The 17,898-nt window shown below is 43.1% G+C and overlaps 1 protein-coding gene across 1 annotated transcript in view; it reads left to right on the top strand.

Moving 5' to 3' along the window:
- LOC128719739 (homeobox even-skipped homolog protein 2-like) overlaps positions 1-17,898 on the top strand; it is a 53,478-nt gene that overhangs the window by 21,599 nt on the left and 13,981 nt on the right. Inside the window, exons 2-4 of the mRNA XM_053813368.1 lie at positions 4,943-4,996; positions 12,622-12,706; positions 13,417-13,543. Of these exons, the coding sequence (XP_053669343.1) occupies positions 4,943-4,996; positions 12,622-12,706; positions 13,417-13,543 (266 nt within the window). The remainder of the gene's footprint in view (positions 1-4,942; positions 4,997-12,621; positions 12,707-13,416; positions 13,544-17,898) is intronic.

Below are 17,898 nucleotides of genomic sequence, written 5' to 3'. Positions count from 1 at the left end.
GTTTTTTTTGTGGGTGAAAATATCATTTTCGGTACACTACGAGAGCACTGTCGAGAGTGTGTTTTGAAGTTTTTGATGTACTATGCATACATTTTGACATATTGCTAGTTTTGGAGAAAGAAATCTTACTAGTGAACAATTCTGGCAATCGATTTTCATAACTTAAACCAATATTTAACTCTGCTAAAAATCAAATTCTTCGATTGATCCTTTGAGGTTTGAACTATACGAATGATACCTTGCATATTGCGCAACAACTTATCGGAGTTTGTAACAAATTACAATAGAAAAATCCTGATCGTACGCAATAAAGCTCTAGATATCTGCTTAACAACAAATACTAGTATACATTTAGTGAGTGGCTACATACAAGTGACTCACAATGACTGATCTCTTTCCAGTCCCACCACTATCTTTAGCAACATCATTAACATGAACATTACTATTATCATCTTTTACTTTTGTTTGATCGCTACTTTACAAGATATTGAGCATTAATGTAATATTACGGGAAAAACCGAATCCGTATCGGTTTTTGATTTTGCTAAACCTTATTAAGGATAAAGTAATTCTTGTCCCTTGAAACCGAACAACAGCAAACAAGTGAGTTCATTGGCATTTTATTTGTATTAAATTATCCTCAATACCACTTCCACTGATCGAGTGCTGTTCGGAAACTATTGAATCGATAGAGATTGAGATCGTACTCCAGTGTCTGGATTTTGGATTGATCATTTCATTACCTCCCATTCCTAGAACGTACCACCAACGAATTCTTCCCAAATGCAGACACCATTGTGGCATCGTTGTAGCTTCCTGGTCGTTTCTTTTTCTTCCATTTTCGACACATTCAAACGTACGCACACCCTGAGTGGATCACTTGAACGATCGGTGAAGTACTTGATAGGCGATAGGTGCCGATAGTAGATGCCCCTTTTTGCTGACCCCGGCGCAGCGATGTGTTGACAGACCATCGTCGAGTGGCGTTTAAAAGAATACGGAGATCCGTGAGATCTGATTCCACGCAAGATGAGGGGTAAAAACAAAACCCCAACCAAAACAAAACAACAAAAAAAAAAAGATTCCAAGACAAACCCCGTATGTCGTCCCAGGAAACGACGGCCCTCTTGCATGTCGCTCAAGAGATACCCGCGTCTCGAAGGTGGGAAAGCATTGCTTGAGACACTGGCGCCTTGTTGAAGGCATCGAATTACCTACTCGATTCCACTTCGAAACTAGCCGAACGTGGGCCCAGGCCCACACTTGGAGCGATCTTTTGACGTGCGCCCGACTCACATACACACACACACCTCCGATTGATTCCAGGCTGGTCGGTCGGTATGTGTTTTTGAATCCGGACCGAGTCCGTTTGGAGTGGATATTCTCCGAAAAGTGAGCAAAACTCCCAAACATCTTCATAGTGCTTCTCCGGCTGATTTGGTTTCCTTGGAAGGATGAACGATGCCAACCCCGTACCCTGTAGACCAAAACAGTTGGAACAGCTCAAACGTCTTGCAAGAGGCAAATCTGTCGCTAGGCAACTTCTTCAACAACGGACAAGTAGGCGCTGAGCTATTTTTCTCGCACGCTCCTGCACAGGCTAAAACGCTTCCAATTGACGGAAGCTCCAACCCAATCGCCGGTACACCAACATTGGCCAGTTTGGCTGACCCTTCACGGTAGTAAAATCGATCAAACTCTTTCCAACGGGCAGCCCTGCGGTGGGTCGGTTTCGCGTTTTGCTTCGTGCTGCTTCCACCCGCAACACAAAGTGGCGCAGCAACGCCAATGTCAATGGGCGAGTGGAAAATAACGTTGGCACGTGGCCATACCAATTTGTCGCAGTCCATTTCGTTACCGGCCCGGTCCAGCGGCGGGTGCACAAAACAACAGGCTCACGCCTTCGAATGGATGAATGGTCGGCGCAAAAGCCCCGAGATATGGATGATGGAGTCAAGGAAATGGAAATCGACAAACGCGTAATTGGATTTTCCGATCCGTGTCCGTGTCGCTGTCGGTCCTTGTGGGCGGTTCGTCCCGGACGGTTTGCATACGGTGGCGTTGGAAAAGTGTTTGGAAGTGGCGTGTTTCTATGAAACAGTTTCATCAGAGTTAATCGAAGTTTGTAGGTAGACGAGGTTTTTGATTACGTTGGGTTATGAAATAAGCTATAATAAGGTTTTAAAACAATATTGGCTCATTGAGAAGTTTAAATTAAGGCAATTCGAACGATGGCTAATTGGTATTCTTTCGACATTTTTGTAACAAAATTTTTGTATAACAAAGTGATTTGTTATTTTATATTGTGTTTCGTAAAGAATCGCGCTATCTACCCAGCAACTACACAGGATACTTTTCACATCGGAAGGCATTACCTTTCAAATATGCTAGATATCTACTCCATTATGCTTCATCAACTTACCAACCTCCCAGACTGGCAGCTCACTCGTTATATGCACGCTGTATCTCCAGTGCAGCGCAAAAACTTACCACGACTGGTGCATCGTCGCTGAAGCTGTGAAGCCACCATTTGCCGGAAAGTAGGAAGATAACCGCCGTTCCGTTTCCGGAATCGAATTGGCAAGTAATTTATACAGTGCTCTTTCGGCACAAGTTCTGCAATCGATTTACAGCGGCAGCCACAGTTGGAACCGGCTTTCGGTGCCTCAGACTCGCCTCGGCACGTTGGCTGGAGCGGTGCTGGGATGCCAAATGGGGCGCAAAAACGGGAGCACGATAAATAACCGAGCTGCCAGTTTTGGTTGGGCAAACGCTGGGAGCTGGGCTTTGGGGACGGGGTGCAGCGATGTTAGCCGTTGGTAGGTGGTTTTAGGTTCTTCTCCGCCTGCTGGAAGTGGCTGTGCAAGGAACGTAGCAGAAAGCAACCGTGGTTGACCTGCGCAATCATACCGATACATTATGATGCAACTTTTATTCACATGAATCGTCCGAAATAAGGGAGGATTCTGTGGATCGGGTCACCGAATTTGCTGGACTTTTGCAAAATGGAAAATTTGTAGTTGGAAGTTTGTTCTAAAGCTTTTTCCCCCCTTCCGGTGCTCAGTAAGTAATGGAGGGTTAGCTTGCAACCAGGAGAACGTGGTTCTAGTTGGATAGATTTACGTGACCTCGTAAACTGAACCGGAATCATCCGTGTGAATTCTACTGGATCAAATTCAATTAGGAACTAGGTTGAGGAAGACTGCTAACATATCTAATTAGGAAGGAGCTAGAGCGATGTTTTATTTGAATGCACTAAATTATGCAACCCAATTTACTGTGAAAGGGACGCAGAAAAGAGCTTCACATAAGCTTTTTGAGGAGTATTCTGAGCGCATCTGAGGGCGGATACACGTGTACGTGCTTTTAAATGTAATAAGTTACACGCAATACGAATGAGTTCCAAATGCAGATGAAGTTCACGCAAAACCCACAAATTGTTTACTTCCTATAGCGCGATCACATTACCAGTGGGAGTGTTTGATTTGACACGATCGCGTTCGTCAGTCTGTTGTGGAAGAAACGGAAAGTACTTTACTGAAATGCCTTACAGTATTTTGATACCTTCTTCCTGACTCAAAAAAAAAAAAAACCCTTCTAAACCAGCTGATGCAACTTCTGTCGCCGAGTTACGATGCAACTCCTTGATTTGGCAAGAGTTAAACCCGCATTCCCGGTGGCGCAATTTGAAAGGGGTGCAAAACGGTGTCTTCTGTAGGCAACCGATCTTCAACAGTGCGGGAACCGAGCACAACTCGTCTGCCAAAAATCTGTCGTAATTCGATACGATTTCAATGGTTCTGTCTAATTGCTTGATTGGAAGATGATATTCCAGTGCGCCACGGGCAACGTATACCAGAACGGTGGGTAAACCTCAACCGTGAGGTACCTTGATATTTGATGCCTATAGTTAACGGGGGGGGGGTTTTTTTGCTTCCTGTGTTCTTTTCTTCGGTGATGAATTCATCGTCCTCCGCCACAGCCTAGCGATGTTGGAGAAAGGGCCTTTAGGTTTTGGTGGATTGTTTGCACTTTCATTGCGTGTACGCAATTCTTTCTCCCTTCTTCAGAATTTCATTGTGCAAAAGCGCTATTGATTAGTATTTTGTTACGAGATCGCTCTATTTAGCACAATGGATGTGAAACACTGGGATAGTGTCGCCGCTCGATGGGAAGCGATTGTCCAACAATTCGAACGCAAAGTTGTGTATTTATTGATTTTGCTGAGCATGGTATCGATGGCATTCTGAGAGACGTAGACAAAGGAGAGCTTTTCTTGAGTTCTTGGCAGGAGTTCTTAGTTTTTAGGGAATTAAGAAGTGAATTCTTCAAATTAAATGTGCAACCCATACAACTCTGATCCCACTTCAGATGTCAAATGTTTTCCAATACAAGAATAGCGGCTGAAACATCCTGTGTCTTTCAATAACTTAATTCTACCTCTGTATGGCTTTAAGGAGTTGTTAGATCAGGAGTTCTTACATTTTGGGAATTAGGAAGCGAATTCTTCAAATGCGAGAATCGGCGGATGGATTATTCCGTATCTTTTAAAAACTTAATTCTATCTCCGTATTGCTTTAAGAAATCATCATCGTAAAATGTCGAAGCAATCAGCCTGCCAAACCCATGTACCCTCCCGTTTGCGTGAATTCCCTCACCTATCGATTCTGCATTCCTATCCAATCAATAAATGAAACTCGTCTGTGCTTAAATAGTCAACGGGAGGGTAAAATTCCTTTCTCCGGACCGGAATTTTCTTTCCATCCGAAACGGGTAATCTTCCCTGCACTCTCATTCCCCACGGATGCCCGTCGCCTCGGTACGGTCTAATGGCAAATTACTAAATTCAATAATAATGAGATTCGTCCGGGGGATCTTTTCGTCGTTTCCTTTTCTTTTTTGCTCATATCGTTCTGCTGTTTTCCCCCCTTTTTCTTTCCAGATTTTACACACTTAAAGTCAACCTTCGGCGGTGGCGGCGGTGCTTGCTTACCGGGTAAGTTAAACGGACCATTTCGCCATGTATATTAGAAAGGAGAAAACACTGCGAAGGAGAAAAAAAATACGAAAACATTACCAGCAACGTTCGATTTCAATTTGCATTTCGTTCGTCCAGCCACCGCTAACAGTCGGCGCGGTCCTTGGGTGCTTCATTTCAGCATGGGGGACAACTTCATGTGGCTGTGTTTGTACAGTGACAGTAGCAGCACTGATGACTTTCCTAAATCTGTTGCCAAAATTGACTAATTTTCCTACGGACCCATTCGTACGTCCCGGGAATCGTGGCCACCGCCATCACCTCCGTGGCGCAGACACGCTGGCACGTATCTTGTGACCGACCTCGTGATCATGCGCAAGAATCACCATACATTCCACACCCAGCAAGGTGGTGTGTGTTAACAGCCATTTATGTATTTTTTTTCTTCTCTCTCTCTCTCTCTCTCTCTCTGTGTCTCTCTCCCTCTCTATGTCTTTCTTTTCCCACAAAACTCCAACGCTTCCAACTGGCGGCCAGAGTTTATGGGGCGAGTTTTTGGTGCCGTCCTGTATGCCAGTTTGGGGGGGAGTTTTTTGTTAGCTTCTGTTATGTACCAAACCAGTCATTCAGTCAGTCACTTTGTGCCGCGCTCGCGCCCATTAGCCTACCCTCCCCACTTTACATCCCCTCGTTGCACAGAGTTGTTGCGAGAGTTGTCTTCGGCTCGTTTCGTGCCTTCCCCGCGGTAAAACCTGAGCGTCGAACGACCGAAACCCAATGGTGTGGCGTGAGGCAGCCTGCCCGTGGAAAAGACTTCGGCACATAAAGAGTATCGCAAAGTACATTCTGATATTTTAATCTCATTTCGTGCACAATGGTTGTTGTACAAGGTGTGCTGGGTAGAGTGTGCGGGTACTGGCGGTTTACGTTGGCCTCACCGAAACGCAATCCAGGAAGGAGCGCGCCACCAACAATACGATAATTGGTTTGGTTTCAAGAGAGCAAATTTTCACGGCGCTAGGAAATAGGAAAACGGGAAAATACACCTCACTATTTGTTGCCTCCCCGAACGTTCCCCAGGTTGCCAGGTGGAAGCGGATCGCTTAGTTTTTAGGGTTCACCCGTCTACACTGCACTATGGGTGAAAATGGCTGCTTCTGTTTTTCCTTTGCCTTTTCTTTGCACAATGAATCCATTACGGGAAGCTCGTGTTCATTGCCGGTGGGCATAAATCCAACCTCCCACTCCCCACCCCCGCGAAACCCGACGAGTTTATGACGAGTTCTGTCAGTCTAAACTCCCTCTTTCCTTGCATGGCGCAGGACTTAAAATGGGAGCCGATTTAAAATGTGTTGCATGTCGAGTGAAAGAAACAGAGTGGGACCAAGTGGGAGAGAGTTTTTAGTTGTTTAAAGCCCCTGACAGCTAAATTAAATTATCCACCGACCGCCGGGTTCGCGTTGATGTGCGTATTGTATTTATAAGGCAAACGTGTTGGGGGCGGTTCAAAAAAGGAGTTTCCAGAGCCAAACGCGCAAAGAAGCGTATTATTTGTATTTATTTGTACGATTTTCGTGAGGAGGTGGGAAATCTTTCGAGACTGTTTTCTTTAACGAACTTACAATGGAAAATTGGTTTGTGTATATTAGAAAAAAAAATCAAATTTGTTAAAATTTACTGCTGTTTCATGTACTTTTTTGCAACTTATCTTCACTATCTTGTTTCTTGTAAACAATTCATAGAACAATTGTTTGTGTTTTAAAGCTAATTGAATTTTTGATTGATTTGCTAACTTCTTGTAAGTAAGCTTAAGAATGTTTAACGCTTTTATTTAATTTTCCCTCAATCTTAATGTTTTTCTGCTTTAAGTTTTAAAAGTCTGTTTTTAGATAATCCCACAATAGCTAATGAAAAGGTACTGCAACAATGATGCTATTTATTTTGAAGAAGTTTACTTAGACAGAGATCGTAAAATTGTTCTAAATTTAATTCTTCGTTTAATAACGCGATGATTAGAAGTAAAAATTCGTCACAAATTCATCCAACAAGGAGTTGGGGTATTGTTCATAAAATTTTGATGGTTTTAATGTTACCCCAAATTAATCCTTAACTTCATAAATAAGTTTTCCATTGATACATGCCATTCTTGTTATCCATTGCGGACATAATCATACCATTCAAACGGATGATAAGAAGCCCTGTGAATGGGGCACAACAATCACATTAATAGACCTATCACATTATATCCATTGTACGAAGGATAAGACTATTTTCTTTGCCTGTCAGTTCTCAGAAAATCCCCTATCGCTCCATTCCCAGCCGTTCATTCACTGTCCTGTGCATGGTACCACTCAAGAAACGGACGAACCGCAGGATTCTCCGGCTAAGTATCGTCCTTTCGACCACACTAGACACCGAAAAGGGCGAGTTTGTATCATCACCCCGTACCATCCGATACTCCCAACGGGTTTACAAGTGTAATCGCATAAAAATGACTCCACTTGGTTCGCCAACCATGCCAGAAGAGCAGGAAAAACTTGCTCGAACTCCCCCCAAAAAAAAAATGCCCTCCCAAAGTGACACCCAATTTCGGATCGATGTTCTTAAGCAGGATTACTCGGTTCTCTGCCGGCACCGGGGAGAAAGTGAATGTCCGCATACCAAGCGTGCAACAATCAGCCAACGAATAAAAAAAAAGGCCTTCAGGAACGTCCCAATACCAAACCCCCCGATCGTTGCTTTGTTATCCGCTACGCATGTAAGGGTAAAGGCTTCTTTTCACGCCCAACGGCCACTTCTTCTGCGTAAGGTGGCGGCCATTCTTTTCGCACCGTTCACCTGCCGTACGGTGTACGGTTGGGCCGGATGTGATGGCCGAATGTGACGAATGGCTTCATAAGAATGGCAGATATGCCCCATTCCAATCCCCGTGTCTGCGTTGGCTGTGTAATGCGCGTGGGTAAATATTTTCCAGCCATCCCGTGTTTGTGCATTGTGTGGCCAGCGGGTATTTTGCATTTATTTGGAAACTCCTTGTCAGGCGTACTTCATAGCAAAAGGTAAACGGATCACATCAACATTCCTGATCCTTTTCGAGCTGCGGTGTGGTACAGAATCGCTGTAAGAAGACCTTTTTCTTTGTATGCTTCCCACGTGGCCCTCTTGGCATGCGAACTGGCCGTGTAAGGTGTGTGTGTGTGTGTGCGCATATTGTCCAAACATTTGTTGCTCTGGAAGGCATTTGGTTGGATTATGTTGCTCGATTACCGAACAAGGCGTGAATGTAAATACATGAGTTTATTGACGATCAGAGGTAAACAAGGGACATCAAACGAGAAATCAATACATAGCTTTGGGAAACTTACTAAATGTTGTTTTAATTTATTCAAATTATTGATTTGATTAATAAAATAGTAAAATTTTACTTACTAAATATCATAACTAAATTTAAATATAGGTAATTATGTAAAAAACACCAGTTAAATTTAGTGAATTATGAAATGCTTCGGCGTGTATTAAACAGACACACTCAAATTTTATTGCCTTTCCGGGTTTAAAACTAGTTTGGAAGTGAGGAAGCACACTATTTTACAGACAATTTTTCTTCTCGCCGTCTACCAGTACACAATAGCTCCGCTGTCGTTATTAAGACCCGTAACGAATCGAACCGTAAATAACATTTTACACACATGCCCACATGCCCCGATGCCGAAAAGACACAAAGCCATCAACGGGGATGTTGCGTAGCGAAACAATCGTACCAATTTATGTGCTGAATGGCGCGAATACCACAGGACGCTTTACGCAAACAGAACACACTCGCAGTTAGTACGCAGTGATGAGGCACTCCACACCCGCTCCGTGTCTATGTGTGCAGGAAAATTAATTAATTTACCTTAAAACGAACTAATAAAACGAAATTGGTAAAATTCTTAGCCATTTTACATGACTTCCCGTACGGTGTGAGTTGTCGGCGAGTGCCCGGGAAGACAAATTAAATAAATTTCCTGGCTGCTGTTCCCAGTGCGGGAAATCGGCCCGAACCGAAGCTCATCCTCACCGTGTGTGATGTGCAATGTCCCTGTGGTGTGGTACTAGTCCTGTGTCCTGTGTGTATGTGCACGCTTTGGAATGTCCCGGTCCCGAGGAAAACGCATACGTGTGTCTAAATAGTGAAATATCATTCACTTTCCCCTATTTTTCGCTTGACTGCAACATACCACACAGGAACCGTACACCGTACATACAGCACCCCGTCTAAGGTGCTGCGGGTCTTCGACTCATCCCAGCCAAAGTCTGGCACACGTAATACGATAATGCGGAAAATAGTCAATTTCGATGCGTGAACCCTTCCGGGAGAAGGGTTTTACGCTGCGAACGGCACCGAATGCCGCACGAATTTGTGTGTGCGTGCGGTATTTGAATTAGGTGGCTTTCGGGCACCACTCGAGCAACACTTGGCCAAATGGCAACAGTGAAACGTGTAGTTGATTTTGTAAATTATTCGAATTAAGGGAAGAAAACATGCAAAAGGGATTATATTTAAAGCGTCTAGAAGTGCGCAAAAATTTTATGGATATTTTCAAATGAAAGTAAAAGTATTGAGCATCAAAAATGAATAATTTATTAAAAAACTTAAAGCGATTTTTTCGTAGAGAAAGGGAGTTAAGAAAATTCATTATAGCAACACGATTTTCCTATCATACCGAGTACACGCATAATCCAATTTTGATGTGTGATGCACATTGCCTAACCACCAGGCGCTTAGCAGGATGGTACAGGATACTATTGTTATGTATTAACTTTCTGCTACAGTTTTTTTATGTTTACTTTTGTTCTATAATAAAACTAATTGATTGGATGGCAAATATAATTAAATCTTTTTTCTCGTATCATTATCAGATGAACAATATTTAATTACATTGAATCAGATGGTATAATGTTTCTGCACAATATTGGTTTCGCTTTATGAAGCTCGAGGTTAGTCCCTTGAGCTCGTGGCTCGTTTGAATAATAATGTCACTACACAACACCTCCGAAGTGTATTTGCATTCGAGGCTAATCCATTAACCAGTTCAACGAATGTTAAACATAATGCTTGCTAGCAAACAACACCAAATAGAAAAAAACACACACAGACAGACCGAAAATCCCATTCAACCTCCAAAAACACCAATCTGTCAACACCCGTGCCCCGTGCGGACACATCACAAATGACGGGGAAAAATCATTTACCGGATTGATTAAAACAACAATAAAAATAATCACACCATCACTCATCACTCGCTGCCGCTGAGCAGACAGTGAATGCGGTGTCCTTGCATCGTTCGGAATTTTCCCGTCCCGTGGTTCAGTGATGATGCGGGTGAGCACCGAGACCGAGTGTGTGTGTGTGTGTGTCTGCTGCCAAACCAAAGGGGACCGCTTTCGGTTGACTGTAACATGATATTTTATTTTGTTACAATATGATGAAGAGCAAAATAATCAATTAGGGAGCAATTATAGCACCCTGGAGGGCTTGCCGGCTACCGGTTGGGTTGTGCGCCCGGTCCGGGTGTGGACGAGGGTGTTGCCAAGTGTGCCGGTTAGCGTGAGTTGAGTGATGTGTAAACACGTCGGCACAGTCACACGATACACGTCAGATAGTTGGATGGGAGTGAAGGTGGCACAGGGTGTTGACCACCCGCGAGAATGTGCCCGGAAAGTAGTGACAGAAAAATGCATCATGAATTTTCCCCAGCGCAGGGAGAGTGCTCCAAGGTTGTAGTAACTTTATTCGTGGAATTCTCGTTTAAAATATTAATGACACATCGACCGTTGGGTTGGGTTCAGAACGGGGAAAGAAATTAAAAGCTTCGGTCCGAATCTCGTTTTTGTGTGTGGTGTGTGATGGCGTATGATCGAAACAATTACATTGCTTCATCCAATATTAACTATGATTTACTGAAGAGAATACAACCACAAACACTCACAAATGACCACAGGCAGGTTTTGATTCCTGGGTAAGAATCCCTTAATTTTGACTTCATAGGCAGTTATGCGGTCAGCATGTAAGAATAGATTAAATACTTTTCAAATGCTTTACATTAGGATATTGAGTTAATGCATATCTGGTTCCAAATTCAACTCAAAACTCCATTAAATATGGAGATTATAGCCTTAAGAACACTTTAAACTTCCATCAGCTGTTCTTTACTCCATTTATAAACTCTTGTTTTTGATGTGATTCCTTGCTGTTTCACAGGCAGAATGATTGAATGATTTCAGTTATAATACGCTTTTTTAAACTACTTTAATCGTTCTCCATTGATTACCTCTAGCTTCAGTCTATTATTAGTAATTAACATTGTAATTGTAATTTGTGATACTGTGATGATTTTTGACGAAATTCTGGTGGGTTCCCGAGCACTCCACGCTTACAAAAAACATCAAGTACTATCTCTCTCGTATTTATTATTTTCATGTATGTTTTGCCATAAAATACTGCTAATTCAATTGAAATTTCACTCTGCTTAAAAAATCACCTTTTTTCGAGCATTGAAGAGTATAGTTTTAAAAATTTATTTACCTTTAATACATTAATTTTTGTTGTATTAAAAAAACACACACACACATATTCTATAAAAGCTCCAATCCACTCGAAGCCCACCCAGCCCTGATTCCTTGCTGGAAAACACTTCGCTGAAGATTCCTCCAATTAGGTACACACGCGGACCGGCGTCCGAATGTAGGAATTTTCCTCACAAAACAACCGCGGCACCGGTTTTAGACAGGGCAGTAGTGGCCTCTCGGTTGAGTATCTGGCCGCCACTTTCGGCACCGGTTCAAAGCCACAAAATACACCCATACCCAGCGCTGGAGCTGATTTTCTCACCACGTGCTTTTACTTTGTGCGTTGCCGACCAGTGCCCCATCGAGTGGAGCACCCTTGTTGAGATAATGGGAGGGCAGTGGGGCGAGGAAAATCAAAGACGTCGTCCGCACAAAACCACCGCGATCGCTATCTATTCGATCTCTCTTTCACGCACATACGCACCCGCACAGGCTCGTTAGATGTGCCGTGGATTTGTGGTTCGAGTGGTCGAAATGGCGGCAAACTGACCAACTGGTCGGTTCCACCACCAAAACCAGCATCGTGAGTTTTGGTGGCTGAAATTAGCTAGTCGAAATAAGACTTGAGACCTCTTGGCTCCGGGTGTGTGTGTGAGTGTATTTGTGCGGTTTCGCTTTGTGGATGCGGTTGTACTGAAGGGCCAAAGCTCGTCGTAATTAGAGTACACCATTTGCACAAACAGAAACACATCATTCCGAGGTGGGACCCCGAACCGCGGGAAGCTTTATCGTCAGCTATCGGTTGTAAGTGATTGATATATAAAGCGTGAATTAAAGAGCACCGCTTTGTCGGCTCCATCACACTGGCCACTGGCACAAAACCGCCTGCAACTTGAAAGTTCGTGGGAGCGCTTGGGCAGGTGAGAGTCCAAAATTACTAATTCTACTGAAATCTCGTCTGGTAATTGAATTAAGCTTAAGATTTCGGATAAACATGCCTGCAATTGGCAAATGATTTTGTTTTTTGCTGCCGCAACGTAAACACTATTCGTTAATCCTGACGGACACACGTTCCTTTCTCTTACTTACAGGGGGCGGCGTAGATTCCAGTAAAGACTTTACCATCGACGGTCTAAATAGTTATGGAAAGAAGAAAAAGAAGAAACGAAGGCATAGGTAAGTGAGAAGTGGGATGATTGGAGCGAAAGTTTATTAGTTATTTATTATTTCTCTGAGGCTCTATACGAAGTATTTATAGTTTTCCAATTTGGAGATCTTTAGAATTTTCTTACGTGCTAGTATGGTGCGATTTTGTAGTATTAGAATCTTGGAACCATAGCAACCACTGCCGCTACACTAGTGATGGGTATTCGTTCCTCTTTATTCCTCAATATCATATTCTTGTGTGTTTCTAAATTGATACCTTTCGCGATCACAATCAAACATAACGAAACAATTGGCACGAAAGGAACGAAAACGAATCAAACTACTAAAAGGTTAAGAAAATATAAAAGTAATGAAAGGTACCGAAAGGAAAAGAAAGGAATGAAACGAACGAAAAATACCAACGAAAACGAACGAATAAGGAGTGAAAAAATAAACAAGGAATAAAAACGGAACGAAAAAGAGCGCAAAGAAACAAAATGGAACGGTACGAAATTGCAAAGGAACTAAAACAACGAAAGGAACTATCAGAATGAAACTACCTGTTCCGTTCCGTCAATTTAAAATAATAAACTGTTCCGTTCTGTGCATTGAACATCCGTGCGCATTTCGTAATACTGCTTTAACTTGATGTTGGTTTTTTTATTTGCTTGTTAGTTGAATTTATGCCATGCTTAAAGCTGTATTTTTCATATCTTTTCATTTGCAATTAAACTTTACAGTCGAACAATATTCACTAGCTACCAACTGGACGAGCTCGAAAAGGCCTTCAAGGAAGCGCACTATCCGGATGTGTACGCCCGTGAAATGCTTTCACTCAAAACGGATCTCCCAGAGGACAGGATACAAGTAAGTGTGTACTCGCCAGCTAGCGCTTCAAACAAACGGAATGCGGGCATTCAAATAAGTAGCTGTAAAATGAATATATATTTGTGTCTGACAAAAAAAAAACCTCCCACTGTGAATCACCTCCCAAAACCTTCCTTTACTTCCCAAAGGGTCCGATAACCCTTACAATGCCAACAAGCACGCAAATCGGAAATAATGGCATATAATGGCTACAAATCGTTCCGCTACTATATCGCCACTGTTTACAGTTCATAACGAACGATAATTAAATTTGCGCACCGAAAGAAGTGTGTCCATCGTTGAGCATGCGGATGAAATGTAACAAATCGCAAAAAAAAAGCCGTAAAAAAGAGAACAGTTTGCAGAAGCATGACAAATGTACGGTAGCATCACAATTCGCCCCTGGAACCAAAGCCCACAATAGATAGTCATCTCACCAGCACATCAGACACCAAACAGCGGGAATAGCGAAGCGAAAACAACGGAGAGCGAACGAGAGCAGAACAAAAAAAAAAAAGAAGCTCGTATCACTAAATCACGGTGAAACATTTTATAATTCATTTAGCAGCAGATTTAAGGTCCCGCTCGGCGATGCAAACCCTCCGGTGCGGGACCGAAAAATGGCGAAGCAGCGTGGCGGTTCGTGTGCGGCGTACAACGAAACGCCACGATGACAGTCTGCAAACAATGTATAAATTATTCTATTATAAACATTATCAAATTATGAACCTAACAAAATTGACAACCGCGGGAGTGGTCGGTCGTTCGGTCGGTCGGTTGTCGCACTGTTGGTGATGCTACCGAACGGTTTCCCGGGTCCCCCGAGGGCCGGCTGCACACATAACGCGGCACGTTGAGCACGCGACCGACAAACACGCTGGCGATGTGCGCAACACTAGCCGTATGGTACATTTGCAGGGAGAATTGGGCAGTTGACGGTTTGAGGGGTTGGGAAAACAGGTGCAGGATGACAAACGGGAACACTGAACAGGACCGTCCCGGGTGTGTTTGTGTGTGATGCCACACACACATACCGATAGGCGCACATTGGATTCGATGGGCGATGCTACTTTGTTTTGCGTTGTATCTAGTACGCCGTGAACACAAAAGCGTGCTTTTAATTAAACGTTTATAGTGCATAGTTGTGTGTGTTTGACAGGGGAATCATTTCACCACTATAAGCAGCTAGTAAACGGAAAATTATGATACCATAAAAAAACAAGATGATAGATGTAAGCTTTCTGCTTGTTGAAATGTTTCCGATACTTAATTCTAAATCACGCTTGTAGTAAAAAAAAACCCCTTCTTGCGCAATGAACACCGTTTGAGGCCCGCAAAACAGTGGCACAAAAATTGAATTAAACGACCATTATTTGCCGTCTTGCGCAGTATTATGCTGGCGACACCAACGCTCCCGTGCTCGCACCGGGTCCCCACTTTGCTCGATGACTCGTAAAATATGATCCGATAAAATAGCACACCAGAGAGGAAAATCCATCATCACGAACACACGCACACGGTCTCGTGTCGAATTGTTTACGGATAGCTTATTGGTTAATGGCGTAGATAAAATTTAAGGATGCCGCAGGGAGTGCTCGATCGAATAAACCAGAGACGGAGAAAAACAAAAGGACCCCGGGACAGGGGGATTGGGGCTCCAAAATTGGATAACAAAATAAGTTAAAGTAGCTCGACCTGGGTTGGTGGGGGAAGTGGGAGATTCTATTTTGGCAACCTATTTATCGGCAATGAGCCAAACCCGTTCCGCCCGTGGTACGCGGCAGGATCGAAATTAAAGCTGACAGTGGGTAAATAAATTGAATTTATCATCCACCATGGTGGCCTTAAATTTGACGCTGCTTAGCATAGTGCGGTGTGGAGCAGTAAATAATGGGTTGGTACTAAAATTAATCTACAACACAGTTTATCGATCTGATGGGATGTTCTCATTTGGATTTTTGATTTTATTCAACCCCGAATCAGAGGTCTTTAGGTCTTCAGAAACGTTTTCAGTTTATCGTGGCTTTTTAGATGATGATATTTTTTTTGAATGAAATTTAAGAAATATTTTAATATTCCCAAATTTTAAAATTCCATCCTTGATCAAAAAAGTATAACAGCTTTACGATTATCGCTCTCTCTCTCTGAACTGCAATAAGTTTGCATCTAATAAACCTTGAAAACGCATAATTAACATCAACTAAGCTGATATTTGAATAGAAATAGAGTTGCCTAACTATCACAAATTGGGAAAAGATCGATATTGTACGGATGGCACAAGAGGTTTTAAAACCAGCTTGGAATACACTAAGCAGCAATAGTCTGGAATTATTAGCAAAATGAAATATCGTATAGATATAATGCAGTTCTTGAACTTACGCTATTAAGCGATTAGCGAGCGAAGTATCGTCTATGCTGTAAGCCATCTTGAAACTCATAACCGTTCATCGAAGTAGGCACGCTAGGCTCCTAGGGTAGTCTGATCATGTCATTAGAATGACACTGAACGACCTAGCCCGTAAAGTTCTTTTAGGTCGTCCACATGAACAGAGGAGGCTCGGTAGGCTCAAATTGAGCATAAAATGAACTAGCCAAGAAAACTTCTGAAACATGTTGTACACTTATTTGTTTAAAGTAGAATATTAGATACAATAAGCATTTGGCAATATGTAGTAAATACTTCTGGTACTGAATCATGTCCATTATACGCTGCAAAAACGTTAGATATCTACAGTAAGAAAATTTGGCGCTGGTTTTTTGGAAATCTTACATCAAAACATGAGATTACTATGGACAGTTTCTTAATCGAAACATATGGAAAGGTGTTCTCAGTGTCAATTCTCAATACCTGAGATTTCCACAAGTTATTTCGAAATAGAATAAGAATAATGTTGGAACTCATGGGTTGCCGATTGTATGTGCAGCTGTCATTAAAAATAACGGCCAAAGTCTAAAGTCCTGAACATATATCCCCGAGATCCTGAGATCCCCCGTACACTTAACCGATTATCAAGCAACCGGTAAAATAAAATCAGAAAAGGCCAGAAAATGATGGACCAAGAAAAAAACAAGTACAATAAAGTTTAAAATGTAAGAAAAGAAATGAATCCAATGCGTGAATCAGAAATGTTGGGGTTTGCAATCGCAGCAACGCATATTTTAATGAACACAATTGCATGCAGCAATTTCCATAGCATGAAAAAGCATTTTCTTTCTTGCCAAAATGCAATGCAATTTTTAATTCACGGCTTGCAAATCCTCCTACAAACGCTGCTCAAAGACAATGGTGCCTTTTTAAACACCGCAGAGTTGTGCGATTTAACCACAACCCATCATTCAAACTGTCAACCGCTTCAGCAAATTCAACCCAATCTTGATAGTGTGGTGCAAATGCAAATTTGCTCCCATAAAAGCAACACGCATACCACATAATTATTAAGAATGGCAAACGGCGTCGCCTGATTATTGTTCACCCTAAGCGCCGATCCATAACATCCAAACGCGCTCCGTCACGGAGACCGTAACGAAGTCAAACGACGACTGACATTTCCATTCCGATCGGCTACCAAACCCGGCGGGTGGCAACGTCATCGTTGCATGGTGGCCAGTGTGTTGGGGAGCACTGGAGCAGATGAAAATTTCGCCCAATCATTCGATAGTGAGCCTGCGCACAATTAGACCCGAACCGGGATGACTCGACTCACTCACCTGGGGCTCCCTCACTAGCACCGGTGAGCATCGCTAATGAAGTGGACGAGCGGCGGCAAATGGTGCCGCACGCACACGTTATTTCATTACGGCGAATAATCATGATAATGAAAACTGTTAGAATGCAAACAAGTTAGTTAACACATGTTTATGTGGCCGCGCCACACGGTAAGCAGCAGGTTGGCGTGTTATTACTGCCGTTGTTGTGCCCTGTTTTCCCCGACCATTCGCCTTGCTCACGTGTGTGTGTGTGTGTGTGTGTGGTTTGTTTACGTTTCTCATCTCACCGCCTCAGTGCCTCATCTGCGTTGCCCTTAGCTGCTTTTTCCCGACCATCCCGTCTCTCACTTCACATTAAGGTGCGCTTTTGCCGAGCTTTTCACAACTGCTTGACCACTTAAGCCGCGACAAACGGCGGCCCTTTCCCTGTGACCTTCTTTGCTACAGTGCGCCCCAGGTTTGCAGCTAGTAGTAGTGGCCAATTGTAGCGGCCCAGTGTTGTGGATGACGGTGCCGGTAGAAGCGCTGGGTCTTCCGCTTGTCATTCCCTGCGGAGTCAGCTTCCACAAGGGTGAGAAGGCAGAACCGGTGTGTCTTTGAGATCCGCACATTTTCACGCTTGTTTTTCCATCTTTTCTGTGCGTCTA

Source organism: Anopheles marshallii, chromosome 2 (assembly GCF_943734725.1).
Source record: "Anopheles marshallii chromosome 2, idAnoMarsDA_429_01, whole genome shotgun sequence".
Taxonomy (NCBI): domain Eukaryota; kingdom Metazoa; phylum Arthropoda; class Insecta; order Diptera; family Culicidae; genus Anopheles; species Anopheles marshallii.
The sequence above is the reverse complement of the archived record's forward strand: the minus strand, read 5'-3'. Positions and strand labels throughout refer to the sequence as shown.